The sequence below is a fragment of the Orcinus orca genome, chromosome 3, assembly GCF_937001465.1.
Source record: "Orcinus orca chromosome 3, mOrcOrc1.1, whole genome shotgun sequence".
Classification (NCBI taxonomy): Eukaryota; Metazoa; Chordata; class Mammalia; order Artiodactyla; family Delphinidae; genus Orcinus; species Orcinus orca.
This window is the reverse complement of record NC_064561.1, coordinates 171,435,376-171,451,129: the sequence shown is the minus strand read 5'-3', so window position 1 is coordinate 171,451,129 and position 15,754 is coordinate 171,435,376. Positions and strand designations below refer to the sequence as shown.

At 42.5% G+C, this 15,754-nt stretch overlaps 1 protein-coding gene across 1 annotated transcript in view; it reads right to left on the bottom strand.

The window, feature by feature from the left end:
- MARCHF11 (membrane associated ring-CH-type finger 11) overlaps positions 1 to 4,603 on the bottom strand; it is a 119,534-nt gene extending 114,931 nt beyond the window's left edge. The window contains exons 1-2 of the mRNA XM_004274478.3: positions 3,842 to 4,603; positions 2,531 to 2,686 (exon numbers count right to left, since the gene is read on the bottom strand). Of these exons, the coding sequence (XP_004274526.1) occupies positions 2,531 to 2,686; positions 3,842 to 4,357 (672 nt within the window). The 5' untranslated portion in view covers positions 4,358 to 4,603. The remainder of the gene's footprint in view (positions 1 to 2,530; positions 2,687 to 3,841) is intronic.
- Between the last annotated feature and the right edge of the window lie 11,151 nt (positions 4,604 to 15,754).

The window sequence follows — 15,754 nt, the reverse complement described above, 5'->3', positions numbered from 1 at the left end:
CCTCGGAGCCAGACTGTTTGAATCCTGGCTTTGCCTTTTACTAGATATGCACCTAGTAGAGGTTATTTAACTATTCTGTGCCTCAGTTTGCCTCCATATAAAATAGAGATAATAATATTCTCTACCTCATAGGTTTATTTTGAAGACTAAATATCAGTATCACTATGTGTAAAGCACTTAGAACAGTGCCTGGCATAAAGTAAGTGTTCGGTAAATGTTTATTATTCTCTTGAACGTCCAAGGAACCACCCACTCACAGCTCTGGGAGGGCTCTATACTTAGAACAAAGGGATATGGAAAGTGAAGGGGAGGGTCATAACATGGTTCCTGTTTGATCCTGTGCCATGAGGAAACGGATCTCTGCCATGCCATAAAAGCACGAATATGATAAATGCTAAATCTGATTAGCCTCACACCAGCAAGGGAGAAACCCAAAAATCAGAGTAAATGCTCAGTTTCTGGGTCATCAGTAATAGAAATGTCAGACAATCAGTCACATTTTATCTGAGAATAAACTACTCCTAGGTATAATAATCCACACTTTGGATTTTATAACTGATTTCTGTTCATTAAGTGTCCTGAGCTTTATAAACGTATAATGCAGTCCTGGTAAGTTATGTTCTCAGGCATGATCTGAACTACCATCATCATACTCATATCAGTTTTGTTTCTAAATATTATTTTGCAGTTCACTGCAACAAACAGATCAGGCTACCGATTACAGCAGTTTTTGCATATGTCATAATAAAATTAATCTTAAATGTATTAGTAATACCAGGTTAGTTTTTGGCTTTTGGTTGCTTTTTGTTTTCTTTTGATTTTTTGGTCATATCATATACACACTTTGGGAACTGTTTTTGTTAAAATGATTATTGATTTTTTTTTAAATGAAGCAAAATACAGTAATAACTCATTTTGCTATAGGATTAGAATTAGTAACTAGTATTTTTTGCCCCAACCCTTTGTCTCTTCTCTATTTTAAAATTATATCAAGGACCTATTTATATTTACTTCAGAAGTAACCAGCCCAAGTGAATTAATATATTGTGGCCATAAGTTAAAGTTTTTGAAATATTTAGCAATCTTGAACATCTGACCATAGCACTTCTCATGGGACTTTTCACTGGAGCCTCAAAGCTCTCCATTTCTCATCTCCACATAGTCTATTCATAAAATTATTGCAGATTCAATTATACTACTCATATTCTGGTATTTGGACATGTCTCCCTCTGTTTTTCAAGAGAACTATGATGGATCAATAAATTGATACCAAGTAGTTCAATCAATTAGCAGTTCTGAGAAAATATGTCAGGTTTGTGCCTATCTTCACCATGATAACATCATTCATCCACATTAGTTATTCATCTTCTTTCCAAATTATTTATAAGCCTGAGATCAGCTTGAGAAAATTCATACTTTCATTTCATACCTGCTAGTCATGCCTTAAATGGTGACTATCAGAGATGCAAATTAATTGCAACTATATGAAGGATGCACAAACTAAAAACTATGAAATTTAAATTATTAATTCAGCATCCAGATTCCTTCTGCAATCACTAACAATTTCACCTGTTTTATTGCTCAATGCAAACTAAATTTGGTAATTTAAATAGAAATAGAGAACACTAGACCTTATCACTGTTTCCCTCCTAACTTTAAGTCCCTCTTCCTTTTCCTTCCATTATCTCCTTCGTCTCTGTGTTTTGAACCTACTCTTTTATGTCTGCTGAACTTCAGTCCCATGTCATTGTCAGATCTCATCAACTACACACTATTCTGCTTTAATCTAAGATGTCATTCTTAATATTATTTTACATCCCACCAGTCTATTCCAAGAACCTGAATCCGTTCCACTATACCAAAAAAAACCAAAAGCCTATTTTTCCATGGGCTTTTGTCGGGTTATGGGCATTATGTTATTATGTGATTATGCACTAAAAGTTTTAAGAATATATACAATTTCGGTAGTATTATTGAGAGTAACTGTTGGGAATACTTCTGCATCCACTATGTAGCTGAACAGAGCAATGAATGAAAGTAGGCAAAATGTAACTGTGAAAAAAACTCATATGAAAAAGAAAGCTTGGTTAAGTAAAAAGACTGTTCAGATTAGAACTAATAGGTTCAACCAAAGTTTTCAGACTAGTAAAGTTTTGCTTTACGTGCATCTATTTTCTGTAAATGGAGCCCGTTTAGAGTTTCAATGCTTAAATTAACAAAATAATTTGTGTAACGTTTCTAATGAATAAAATTGAGTTAATTGAGTGTAAGACATTTGTACCAACTTGCCCTTTTAGAAACAAGGATGGGTATAATTTCATCAATAAACAACAAATAAAGGAGAACATTTGAATAAAAATGGCTTTTGAGTTTCCAGATAAAAATGTCACAGATTTCTCAAAGCACATCTCTACAAATTCTAAATCTTGGTTTTAGTGTGATTTGCATAAAATGTCTTAAGTAGCATATGCAAATATTCTCATGTCTAGCAACATTATTTCAGGGGGAAAAAAATGTCACAAATGTCTACCTGGCAAGGTTGCTTCATTTTAATGGCTATGACATGGTATCTGTAACAGCAGAGTTCACAGGTCCAGGAACCCCTCTCACTGATCCACTTCAGCAAGCAAAGCTGATGTGTATACCGAACGGACCCGTCACATCGGCAGGGGTTTAACAGCTCCCCCTGGAAAGAAAACAACTCAGTATGAATATATATTGTGTCTCTATTTTAAAAATCCAACAGTTGCTTTCTTTTCTTTCAAAGCCATTTACCCAGAAGGATACAAGCATCAAACTCTATCCTAGAAAATGAAATTAAATGTTCATACCTCTGGTGGGAATGCAACTAAAGTCTTAAAACTATTTCAAAGATATTACTTAGAGTTATGACATAAATGTTCTACCAACATACGAAATATCTGCAGGATACAGCTCCCAATACCCTAGGGGAAAAGCTGTACTATTAAATCTCTTTAATAACTTTTAAGTGGACGGTCAGATGCAATTCCTCTGCAGTTATTCTTAATCATTGCTAAAGAAGAAATGCATGCCATCCCAGAAAGTAGCTTGCAATAGCATTATGCTTTTATTTTTTCTAACTGTGGCATCATAAATATTGACTTAGGGGACTATATTCCTGAAAGCCTTCATATTCTTATGCAATTTCCTTACTTTGAAAAATATTAAACCTAATGTTTTCTCAGACCACACATTTTGTAAGAGAGATGTATTATCCCTGTTGTCTTCGTGATTACTCGCATGTAAGTTTGCATGCACCTCTAATGGAGTTTATAATTTTAGAATTGTGTTTCTTTCTTTCACAAGGTCAAAGTAGTTTTAGTTCTCTTATGAAAACTCTAACATGCTTTTCACCTCAGTGATATTGAGTCACCAAAATGGGCAATAAGGAAAGACCCTGCCCTTTTTGGTTTTGACATGACTCACCCCCTGTTTGTCCTCTAAGACTATCTGCCTCACGATACACCTGTAGAAAAGGAATACAGGTTTGTCTCTATGTATAAACCAGACCCATCAAGGAATTCACACAAGAGATACTTATGGCATTAACACTAAAACACCTGAGGAATGTGTAACTGCAAAACCAGGTAGAAAAAATCAAGTGTAGCCCAAAGCAAACACTATTCGCCACCGGGACAATTGTATCTGCTTTCACAGGAAAGGAAAAGGGAACGCGCAGGAGCCGCCAGGCAACCGCTCAGCCCAGGAACCCAGAGGCGGGCGCTGTCCGTGGTGCTGACAGGGCGCCGTCGAGAGCGGGAGCCAGCCCAGCCCTGCCGGACCCCACAGCAAGCTGCGCCCGGGGCCCGCCGGGCCTTACCTGCTCGGCGCCCTGGAAGCAGATCTTGCAGATGGGCTGGTGGTGCTGGTGCTGGTGCCCGGAGCGCCGGTCGCCGCCGCCGCTGCTGCTGCTGCGGCTGCTGCATACCGAGCGCGTCTCGGGCCGGTCGCTGGAGCCCCGCCGCTCTCCCTCCCCACCCGCGCGGACCTCCGGCTCCCCGGGGCCCTCCTTCCCCGCCGCCGCCTCCGGGACCGTCGTCTCCGGAAGGCGCCTCGGACCTGCCCCGGAGTCGCCTGCCGCGGCCACCTCCTGCCCTGCCGGCGGCAGCTCCTCCGCGCCGCTGCGCCGCGGGACCACCTCCGCTGGCGACTCGTCTGGCCCCGCGGGGCGCTCGGGGGACGCGGGCGGCGCGGGCAGCGGTGGCAGGTAGCGCGGGGGCGCGGGGACCGAGGCTGGCTCTCCTGGCGACGGCGGCGGAGGCGACGGGGGCGGCTTGGCGTCCCCGCTCTCCTCCCCGCGGCGCCGACTGCCGCTGGGGCCGCCCTCAAAGCTCATGGTGGTGGGGCCACCGCCGCCGCCCTCCTGCCAGCCCGGCTAGCGCCCCCGGCTCGGGCTGCAGGCGAAGGGAGAAAGGAGGGGGGAGGAAGAAAGGAGGGAGGAAAGCGGGGCGGGAGGAGGGTGGGGACGGAGCCTGGGGCGCCAGGGGCCGAGGGGCGGGACGGGGAGGGGACGCAGAGGGCCCGGCTGCGACGGCGGCGGCTGCTCCGCGGAACCGCGGGGTCGGCTCTGATGGAGGCGGTGCCGAATTCCGCGGCGCGTGAGAGCCGGGCTGCTGGGGGGCGGGGGGGGGGCGACGGCGGGGGCCGGGGAAACCCGGGGAGGGGGGAGGAGCGGCGCAGCAGAGGGGATGGGCCGGGGGGAGGTATTTGGAGGGAACTGGAGCGGGGCGGTAGGTGTGGAGGAGCGGAGGGTCGTTCCCGGGAATGGGGATGTGGAGGGCCGGGTGCGAACCCCGGGGGAGGTGCGGAGACCGCGGGCCGGCATTGGGGGCGTGGGGGAAATCCCTCAGCCGCCTCCGCCGACCCCGCCCCAGGGCCGCTCACGTGTGTTCCGGGGCGGATTACCCCTCCCCAAGCCGCGCGGCGCTGCAGCTCTTGTGAGCGGGGGCGGGGGGGAGGGGTGGAGGAGAGGGGGAAGGGTCGGAGGCCACGGGTCCAGAAGCCGTTACTGGATGGGCGAGTGGGATTCCGCGGCGCGGGGCTGGAAGGGGCCGGGATGATCGAACGCGAGACTCGCGAGGGCAAAGGGGGTCGCGAGACTGACGCCGCGGGCGCGCCCGAGCCGGCTAAGCAGGGGTCGAGGGGAAGGTCGCGTGGGCCCCGAGGACTAACGGACGCTCCCAGGAGACCGCTTCCAGCCCTGTGCGCCCTCTCCCTCAAAGGTACTCTCACCGACCTTCCAGAGCCCCCAAAACAGACGCCTCTGGAACCTGCATCCTCCCTCTGCCCTCCTCGCCCTCTCCCTCCTGCAGGGAGTATCTGGGTTTATTTGAAACCGTTCTGGTGACTTTGTAAATATCGTTTCCTGCAGTGGTTGCTCCTAGTGAACCCTGGTGCCACGTTCTGTGGCGGGCGTGCTCTTCCACCCTTGCGGTAGGAGAAAGGACTCAAAGGACACCTCTCGTGCAGAAGTTGCTGCAACCGCGGATTTCGGTTGTATGCACCCCGAAGCCAGCTGGTTTCTCTATAGTTAACTCCACTCCGCAAAACCTCTCTGGGACTTATCTTCCGGCAGGGCAACAGTGCCCTCAATTCTTTTCTGAAAATAAACTACCTTACCTGCAGGAAAGTAGACGAAAACAGTGCACAGGCAGTAGTTTCTAAATTCGAACAGTGTAAACGCATAAAGCAATAGATTTATATATAGTGCAATGTGTCTAGTCAAAGCCTTGGTGATTTTCACTAGTGTAACCCTTTGATGTCTTTGACGCAACCGACTTGCTCTTACGGCAGTCATTTTTGGCTGCATAGAGCCGGGATCAGATAGGCAAAGTAACTTGTTCAAGGTCACAGAACTGTTAACGAAGAACTTTTGAGCTCCCTGACTCCAGATTTTCCGGCTCAAACACTGAATGATTTTTTTTTCCCTCAGTTCTCCTGCCTCCTAAAACAATATGTAATACATGGTGCGTTTGGTGGCACTGACTCCCATTAATAGTTACATGGGTTTTTTTGCGGGGGGGGGGTTGTTTTTTTCTTTTGCGTTACACGGGCCTGTCAGTGTTGTGGCCTCACCCGTTGCGGAGCACAGGCTCCGGACGCGCAGGTCCAGCGGCCTTGGCTCACTGGCCCAGCCGCTCCGCGGCATGTGGGATCTTCCCGGACCGGGGCACGAACCTGTGTCCCCTACATCGGCAGGCAGACTCTCAACCACTGCGCCACCAGGGGAGCCCTAGTTAGTTGTTCTTAAATGGTTAAGATAAACTACCAGCTTAAGTTAATTTTTCCAGTATACATTTTGGCAGTAAGAAGTATATTTGGTTTAAAAAAAAAAAAAGGTCCAGCTCTTTTGACAGAAATTGGTCTGGTTGGAAAGCAGAGAAGGAGGTAGTAAAAAAAGTCAAGAATGCTTTATTACAAATGGTCCCAGATGAAATAGCTCCCAGAAATGTCCTCTAACACTTAGCACCCTCAGACTGACTTAGTTTTGGTGGCGAAATGGCAAGCAGCAAGCACATTTTGTTAGAAATCATAATCCCTGAACGCCCTAGGAACTTATCACACTGAAGAAATGTGGTTGTAGATAATGTTTTCATTTTCAGTCTTCACCTGTCAAAATGACATTGCACAAGATTGTGTATTGCCACAGTCATAAGATAATCCTAAGCCTTGATTCTAAATTCTTGAATTAAATGGAGTCTAAATTCAATTTATGACTAATACATTTCTACCAAGTATGATAAAGTACATTATTATTTGAAGGACAGCATAAAAGCTGTGGGTTCTGGATAAACAATGCACAGTGACTCAGGCAGCAAAGTAACATGGATGGAAGAGGAGAAGGCCACAATGCTAGATGTATCCTCTCAGTTGATTGTTGGAAAATAACTCTGGTAAGAGAAGATTAACCTTCCTTGACATGGTGAGTAGCCACATAGAAACATTATTTCCTAGCATCTGTGACCTCCAAAGCTGACCTCTCCATGAAAAAGGGAAACTTGTTCATGATCTTCAGTTAACTCAGTGAGTCTTCAACGGATCAAGGAAAAATACCTTTGTAACTTTGATTGCATCCTCTGCCATAAAAATATAGAACAATGGGGAACACAAAAAGGATGAACCACTCTCAGCTGCTGGGACCCAAGTAGAAGAGCTGCTAGAGAGACACAGACATCGCATAAAGAACAACAGGGCACCCACAGCTGCTGACAGCCATCCAATAGCCAACATGGCTCCACCAACTAAAAAATGGATGAAGGGAGAGGCAATTCTATCAATCTGAGCAAATAGTGAAAGGCACATCCAACCTGCTTCAACCTATATAAATGAAGAGAGAGATATAAATACAACAAATGCTTGAAAAGTCTCCATTCTCATGTTTCTCCCTACCCACGCACCCATACATGCAGAGAGTTAAATATACCCTTTACCAAAAGAGGTCTTTCATTATGAACATGCAAACTCTTTAGACACCAGGAATCTCTTGAGTTGAATCCAAGGATGGAGGGGAGGTGGGAAGGTCCCAGGCAAGTATGTCCCAAAAATTTCTTTGGTGATATTAATGGATATCTGTAGGATATTCTCCTTGAACTTCCCAAGTGACCATGTCCTGAAGGTGTCCCCTGAAGTCACCTCAGGGATATTAGGTAGAAAAGAGTCCAGGCTACACTAGGTCAGAGTTGTTTCAGAATGACTTTGAAGCTACATTAGTTGTGATGACCTTGATGTGTCCTCCAATAGGAGAGTTAGCCTGAAGAGCTCTTTAAAATTGCCTTTAAGATGAACCTAGAGATTATCATACTAAGTGAAGTAAGTCAGACAGAGACAAATATTACATGACATCACTTACATGTGGAATCTTAAAAAAAAAAGATACAAATGAGTTTATTTCCAAAGCAGAAATAGACTCACAGACATAGAAAGCAAATTTATGGTTACCAAAAGGAAAGGGGGGGGGGTAGGAAGGGGTAAATTAGGAGTTTAGAATTAACAGATACAAAGTACTATATATAAAATAAACAACAAGAACCTACTGTATAGCACAGGGAACTATATTCAACTATCTTGTAATAATGGAAAAGAATCTGAAAAAGAATGTATATATACATATATATATCTGAATCACTTTGCTGTACACCTGAAACTTTGTAAACCAAGTATAGTTTCAGTAAAAAATTAAAATTAAAAAATGGTCTTTCAATTCTTTTTAAGTTTAGCTTTTAGAGATATTCCAAAATTTTTCACTTGGCACCTTTGGAGTGCATTTATTTGTCTCTGTGGTCACTGAGTACAGAACAGAGAATTCTCAACTGTCTTCAAATACCCGAGAGAAAAGAACTTGAGAACTCCAAGTATGTTATAGAGCAATAAGGTTATGTTGTGTGAGTGGGAGGGTAATTTTTAAAGAGGACAGTGAAGTGTGATCTGTGGATTGCGAGCACTTGGTGCAGAGTATAGCTTTGTCATACACCAGAAACGAAGCAGTGTCAGCCCAATGCCATATACAGAAAAGTCCACAATTTATGTCTCCTATTCTAACCTGTTGATTGAATTCCAGCCTTCTGTGTCAAGTCGCCTCTATGACTGCTCTGCTTAGATACCTAAGAGCTATTCTAAACTAACCCAGTCCAAAAGCACACAACACTCTCAAACCTGCTCATTTCCCAGTCTTCGTCATGCCGGTAAACCAGTTGTTCACTCATCCAGTTACTTAAGCCTTGGAGTCGTCCCTTGACTTTAATTGTTCACGTCATATATTCAGTGTATCACAAAATTATTTCGCATGTACCTTCAAAATACACTTCAAATTTCACTACTATATTTCACCTCCACTCCCGCCATCCCAGTTCAAATCAACGTGATGCCCCAGGATCATCAAAATAGCCTCCTGTCACCCTGCTTCTTATTCTTGAATCTGTCCCCAACAGCAGCCTGGATAATCCTATTCAAATGTAAGTCCAGTCATGTCATCCCACTGCTTGGTACCCACCAGTGGCTCCCCAACACAGTTGGTGCAATGTCAAAAATCTTAGCCTGCCCTACCAATCCTCAGTCTAGCTCCTGGCTACATCTCTGAAGCTATCAATCTCCATATCCTCTTCACCACCCTCTCCCGGTCAGTCCCTATTATTCATTCCTACTCCACTGACTTCCTTGCTACTCCCCAAGTACATTCCCTCCTCACTCCTCCAGTTATCATGGCTCACTCCTTCACTCCTCTCATCTTGCTCAGAGACACTTCATCCAAAAGACCTTCCTCAACGTTCCTAACTGAAATAGAATCCTCCACTCCCATTTTTTTTAACTCTAACCTTTGCCCAGTTTTACTTTTTCATATCCATTTACTATTCAACATTATATATTGATATTTACATATTGTGTGCATTTCTTTTGCTTTTTTTATTTTTTCTCATCTAATATCTTCCACTGGAACACTGGCTCCATTGGAGACTATTTTGTTCACTGCTCTGTCCTTACCGTGCCTAGAACTGTGCCTGGTCAGAGTAGTACTCAGCCAATACTTAGAGAACCATTATATGAAGAATTCAAGCAATCAAGCAGGTAATTATTAATCAGCTTCTGTGTTTAAGGCACTGTGCAGCTTGTTAAACCATAGTTTCCAGGTGGGAATGCAATCTGTAGGACAAAGAAGGATGTAGTCACAGCATTTTGGTGCACTCCATGTGATGCCATTTTTTTTCATTGCTTAACCAACTTACCTAAAAGTATTCTTTCCCTTAGTAATTTATATTAGCTGCTTAATGTGTCATTTGCTACTACGTATGTGAAGTCAACGTCTTGGTTGACCTTGATCCTCACATTCGATGAAGATATCAGAAATTTGAAAACGCACACCACTGGTCTTAAGGTAAAGTGAAGGAGTGTGGATGGAGGGTCTCCATCTCTGACCAATTTCACTGATCATGAATCATGCTCCTCTTTTGATTTTATACTACACTGCATTCTAACATTTGTCAATTCTACCTGTAGAATTGGATACCATACTCTCCTTCCATTTTTCTATCTTTGCCTCTTGTATCTCTCCACTGTTCCCTGTCCCTGCCTTGGTCTCCCTTGGTCTCCCTTGGTCTCCCTACCTTGAAACCTGGACATGTAGAAGGGATTTTTACCCGACAGATTGAAAACATGGAAATATGTTGAATCACTGTGTACACTGGAAATCCTAAACCTGACTGACATCTGGAATGCCGTTGAATCAGCAGGACCTGACAGGGCCACCCAAACTTCACAAGGATCTTGAATAAAGCTAACCCTGATTCCCCTCAGCTGAAAATCATCTATTTTTCTACCAAACTCACATATTAAATATGATTTTTATGACCTCTATTATATTATGCCTTGCCTTGTGGTTTGTTATGACTTATCTGCGTTTTTTTGTGGTTTTTTTTCCTCTTGTGCTAGATTGTAAGCTACTTGGAGTTTGAGCCTATCTGTTTAAGTGAACCTTTTATCTTCATATACTCTGATGGCTGACATCAGTGGCAGCTCAGTAAATATGCACTAAGTAAATATTAACAGAAGTCTTAATTCAAAAGAACTACTATTTATTTGTTAAAAGTTACTGATAGAGTTCTGCACAAATAACAACTCAAAGATAGCTATGCTTCCATGATGTTTGGATGAAGTGCAGTAAATTAGTTTATATACTAGACAGAGAACTTGCTAGACAAAGACAAACCCTTGTGTGGGTAAAGGATTCAGAGTCCCTCAGGATCAATCTGAGGGTAATAAGTACAGTGAAACACCCGGGTGTCCTTTCTCTTCTCCCTTCCCCTGCCCACTCTCCCTTAGGAGATTTATCTCACTCACCTAGGACGTGATCAGTTTCACCACCAATCTGAGAAGAGTGGAAATGAAGCAGGAAACATGCAAGGATGCTATGCCAGAGCTTGGCTCCAGTGGGGTCCTGCTCGCAACCCTGGTTTCTCTACCCATAGAATCCTGGGGTCTCTACTTTTTCCACAGGGCCTCTGCCTAGATTAGGATCACTGGTATGTTTCCCTCTGTCTTAGAAAAGTCCTTGTTCAGACAAGAAGAGGAGGCAACTCCACACCTACACCAGGTCACAAATTTCATACCCCACCCCCAATTCTACCTCAATCCACCCCTTTTCCAGACTTTAAAGTTTTCAGGAAAGGACCATGAGTGACTCAGTCTGGAAGATGAGCTGCTGACTAGTCGCTGAAGTCATCTTGAACAGAATTACATCGTTATGGGTAAACAGCAACTCCTCGAAGAGAAATGTTGCTTTCAGGGGAATGACTGCTTGACAAATACAACTAGATGCCAACTCTCCCCACATTGTGGAATTTGACATCTAGCACATACAATTTACAGTACTTGTCAGCTCCTTCCTCCTGTCCAGCTGAACTCCTGAACTTAGCCCTTCCCAGCTAAGCCAACAACATCAAACTGCACTCCAAAAGATACAGAAATGCAAAATCGAGAGTTATAAACCGCAACTATAGCAAGGCTTCTTAAATGCAGGAAGTTTTAAATAAGTGGACCTAACAGTACAAGTAAAGAAAATTAACCTTTGATATTATAAGCATGAGTTCAACATACAGGTGTGCGCATGCACACGCACGTGACCACATGTCTGTGTGGTGGGATGAGTGGATGACTGGGTAGGGTATGTCACAAATGATGGGTATCATCAAAAAGAAAATGAGTGCAAGCCATAAAACACCATCTTTTTGTGCAATCAATAATCAGCAAGTGACAATTTTTGGTAATGCACTTTGAGAGATGGATGGACCTGACCTCAAAAAAGCCCTAGTCCAACTAAGAAGATAGGCACATAGATATAAACATGTTACATATATTAAGAGTTACAGTAGGAGGATTAACAGTGTTATGGAAGTACAGATATAAACAATTCTGCATGAGAAAGATGATTCATCCTAAGAAAAAGTTTCTCAGAGTAGGTATTTGAGCTGGGCTCTGAAGGCTGGATAGGAGTGCGCCAGGTATGATCCATCTCATCAACTAACTCAATAGGTTAGAGAAACTGCTGTGGACCTTAGACTTAAGTGTGAGGACTATAGAGACAAGGAAGGATGAAAGAGGATATGATTTGAGCCATAAAAAATGAAGATGGTGACAAGTAGGATAAAAGTGAACCTACTACATACTGAAATACTAGAAGAGAGGCACAACTTCTGTTAGAAAATTGTCACTATAAGTAGAATTTAGATCATTTAATTACCAAGAAGTCACTATCCCATCAAATGCAACCAGAGCCACCTAAGGACCAGGAAATAAGCAAATCAGCCTCCAAAAACCACTACAGTCCACCCCACACACTACCACATAAAAATCCATTTACAAATGCTTCCACTTTCCTGTCAGGTGAGACTACTAAATCTGTGATATTTGATTTTACATATAATCCTAATAAACACGCTTACCTAATTTCTCTGTCCACAGCAAATTACAAATAACAAACTTAGAAATGTAAGCAGAATAGCAGCTCCGGGAAATAACAGCTAATAGTCCAGCCCTCTTGAAGAAGCCGATCCAGTGATTTTTAAACCTCTGCAGTTTAAGAGTTTATTTAAAAGCAGACAGCTCTATAGGCAGTGTAGTAAGCCACTAGAGGTCTGTCTGCCTTTTAGACTTGCACGATCACTGGTAATTTTAATAAAGCGTTCAAATATCCAAGAAACATTTACACCTGGGCATGTATGTTGATTAATCTGTAAGCATGATGAGACACGTGTTCATAAGACCCCCTTTCAACATGGTTAATTACAAATTTTTACCACTTAAAATATCGAGATTAGAAAGTTCCCTTATCCTTCTCTGGGCCTCCCTCCACTTCCAACCCTGGGCTGTGCCCGTATTCAATCACACTGCGCCCTTGTGAGCACGCCCTACCAGCGCCCTCCCCTTACTCCACCAGCAGATGGCAAGTTATTTGAGGCCAGATCATTTATATACATATAAAGTGTATAGTTTGTCCCCAGCAGTTAGTACAAATGCATTGGTACGTAATGGGTATTCAAAAAAGTTTTATATGATGAATAAAAGAAAAATGAAGTTTTTGTAACACTTTTAGAGAAGATTTATGTTAAAAATGAATGAGTCTCCAATTACGTGAACAATTCTTTTGCACTTACCAATGATAACTAAAATTGGTTGATCATTTACTGGGTCAGACACTGGCCCAAGCACTTCACATGTGTTAATTTGTTCAATCCTCAGCCACAGTCTGTGAAGCAGGTACTATTACCCGCATTACACTGATGAGGAAAGTGAGGCCAAGGAAAATGAGTTGTGACGATTCAGGGAGCTGAATTGTGAGAGACAAGGGGCTGCCTTCACAACTGGGCACTCTGGCTCCCACGCCTGCACCCTTAACCACACAGTTATTTGCTTCCTGTGTCATCGAATTTATTACAGACCCGAAAAGAAACTTGTGCTACAAGAGGTGGCTAAGACCATCAACATAGCTTCACCAGTTTGAAAAAACACTCAGTTTTTAAATCATTCTTCTACCCTCTGTTTTTGTAAGTTCAACTGTTTTACATTCTGTATATAAGTGAGATCATACATTATTCTTTTTTTGTCTCATTTAACAAATGCTCTCAAGGTTCATCCATGTTGTTGCAAATGGCAGGATTTCTTTTTCTTTTTTTTGAATTATATTTTATTTATTTTTATACAGCAGGTTCTTCTTAGTTATCTATTTTAAACATATTAGTGTTGTATACGTCAATCCCAATCTCCCAGTTCATCACACCACCACCACCCCTGCTTTCCCCCCTTGGTGTCCATACGTTTGTTCTTTACAGCTGTATCTCTATTTCTGCCTTGCAAACTGGTTCATCTGTACCGTTTTTCTAGATTCCACATATATGCGATAATATACGATATTTATTTTTCTCTTTCTGATTTACTTCACTCTGTATGACAGTCTCTAGATCCATCCACGTCTCTTCAGATGACTCAATTTCGTTCCTTTTTATGGCTGAGTAATATTCCATTGTATATAGGTGCCACATCTTCTTTATCCATTCATCTGACGATGGACACTTAGGTTGCTTCCATGATCTGGCTATTGTAAATAGTGCTGCAATGAACATTGGGGTGCATGTGTTTTTTGGAATTATGGTTTTCTCTGGATATATGCCCAGTAGTGGGATTGCTGGGTCATATGGTAGTGCTATTTTTAGTTTTTTAAGGAACCTCCATACTGCTCTCCATAGTGGCCATATCAATTCACATTCCCACCAACAGTGCAAGAAGGTTCCTTTTTCTCCAAACCCTCTCCAGCATTTGTTGTTTGTAGATTTTCTGATGATGCCCATTCTGACAGGTGTGAGGTGATACCTCATTGTAGTTTTGATTTGCATTTCTCTAATAATAAGTGATGCTGAGCAGCTTTTCATGTGCCTCTTGGCCATCTGTATGTCTTCTTTGGAGAAATGTCCATTTAGCACTTCTGCGCATTTTAGGACTGGGTTGTTTGTTTTTTTAATATTGAGCTGCATAAGCTGCTTGTAAATTTTGGAGATTAATCCTTTGCCAGTTGCTTCATTTGCAAATATTTTCTCCCATTCTGAAGGCTGACTTTTCGTCTTGTTTATGGTTTCCTTTGCTGTGCAAAAGCTTTTACGTTTCATTAGGTTCCATTTGTTTATTTTTGTTTTTATTTCCATTTCTCTAGGAAGTGGACCAAAAAAGATCTTGCTGTGCCTTATGTCAAAGGGTGTTCTTCCTATATTTTCCCCTAAGAGTTTTATAGTGTCTGGTCTTACATTTAGGTCTCGAATCCATTTTGAGTTTATTTTTGTGTATGGTGTTAAGGAGTGTTCTAATATCATTCTTTTACATGTAGCTGTCCAGTTTTCCCAGCACCATTTATTGAAGAGGCTGTCTTTTCTCCATTGTATATCCTTGCCTCCCTTGTCATAGACTAGTTGACCATAGGTGTGTGGGTTTATCTCTGGGCTTTCTATCCTGTTCCATTGATCTATATTTCTGTTTTTGTGCCAGTACCATCTTGTCTTGATTACTGTAGCTTTGTAGTATAGTCTGAAGTCAGGGAGTCTGATTCCTCCAGCTTCTTTTTTCTTCCCTCAAGATTGATTTTGCTATTTGGGGTCTTTTGTGTTTCCATATAAATTTTAAGATTTTTTGTTCTAGTTCTGTAAAAAATGCCATTGGTAACTTGATAGGGATTGCATTGAATGTGTAGATTGCTTTGGGGAGTAAAGTCATTTTCACAATATTGACTCTTGCAATCCAAGAACGTGGTATACTCCATCTGTTTTTGTCATCTTTGATTTCTTTCATCAGTGTCTTACAGTTTTCTGAGTACAGGTCTTTTACCTCCTTAGGTAGGTTTATTCCTAGGTATTTTATTCTTTTTGTTGCAATGGTGAAGGGCATTGTTTCCTTAATTTTCTTTCTGGTCTTTTTTTGTAAGTGTATGGGAATGCAAGAGATTTCTGTGTGTTAATTTTTTATCCTGCATTTTTACCAAATTCATTGATTAGCTCTAGTAGTTTTGTGGTGACATCTTTATGATTATCTATGTATAGTATCATGCCATCTGCAAACAATGACAGTTTTACTTCTTCTTTTCCAATTTGGATTCCTTTTATTTCTTTTTCTTCTCTGATTGCCGTGGCTAGGACTTCCGAAACTATGTTGAATAATAGTGACGAGAGTGGACATCCTTGACTTGTTCCTGATCTTAGAGGAA